The sequence below is a fragment of the Penaeus monodon genome, chromosome 23 (assembly GCF_015228065.2).
Source record: "Penaeus monodon isolate SGIC_2016 chromosome 23, NSTDA_Pmon_1, whole genome shotgun sequence".
NCBI lineage: Eukaryota > Metazoa > Arthropoda > Malacostraca > Decapoda > Penaeidae > Penaeus > Penaeus monodon.
This window is the reverse complement of record NC_051408.1, coordinates 34,782,203-34,782,694: the sequence shown is the minus strand read 5'-3', so window position 1 is coordinate 34,782,694 and position 492 is coordinate 34,782,203. Positions and strand designations below refer to the sequence as shown.

Here is a 492-nt window from a genome sequence, read left to right as displayed (position 1 = left end):
GGTCGAAAATGGGATCCTCCTACCATCTCTTAGACCTATGTTGCATCTATTGGATCTTCATGGAGTTAAAAGACTTGACTTTCACAACTCTATCATGGAGGTAAGGTGGGCCCAGGTGAAATGTATATAGTGTATTTTGAGTTATATATTTTTTGTACTGAAAAGAGATTGTAAATTGATGATGATAATGAAAACATGATGATGTAAGTGTTCTCAAGATTTCTTGTGGTGTATTTGTATAAAGGTATGATTGTTTCTTATACATTGTGGCCATTTTTTCACAGGAATTGCGAGATAAGTTGATTGCACAGATTAGTGAGCTTGGGAAGAGGGAAGGCAGGGAAAGGGATCGCAAGCTGAAGGAACTTCTTACCAAAAGTTTTCCAGTCATCAAAATCAAAGCACTGCGGCCTGTTGTCATGTGCATTTTGAAGCACATGTCACATGTAGAAGACAAATACCTCAAGATTTTGGTAATTATGAGTAATAATG

The 492-nt window shown here is 37.0% G+C and overlaps 1 protein-coding gene across 2 annotated transcripts in view; it reads left to right on the top strand.

Moving 5' to 3' along the window:
• LOC119587953 (negative elongation factor B-like) overlaps positions 1-492 on the top strand; it is an 8,465-nt gene that overhangs the window by 3,053 nt on the left and 4,920 nt on the right. For both annotated transcript variants that reach the window (XM_037936665.1, XM_037936666.1), the window contains exons 3-4: positions 1-100; positions 285-473. In XM_037936665.1, coding sequence (XP_037792593.1) covers positions 1-100; positions 285-473 — 289 coding nt within the window. The remainder of the gene's footprint in view (positions 101-284; positions 474-492) is intronic.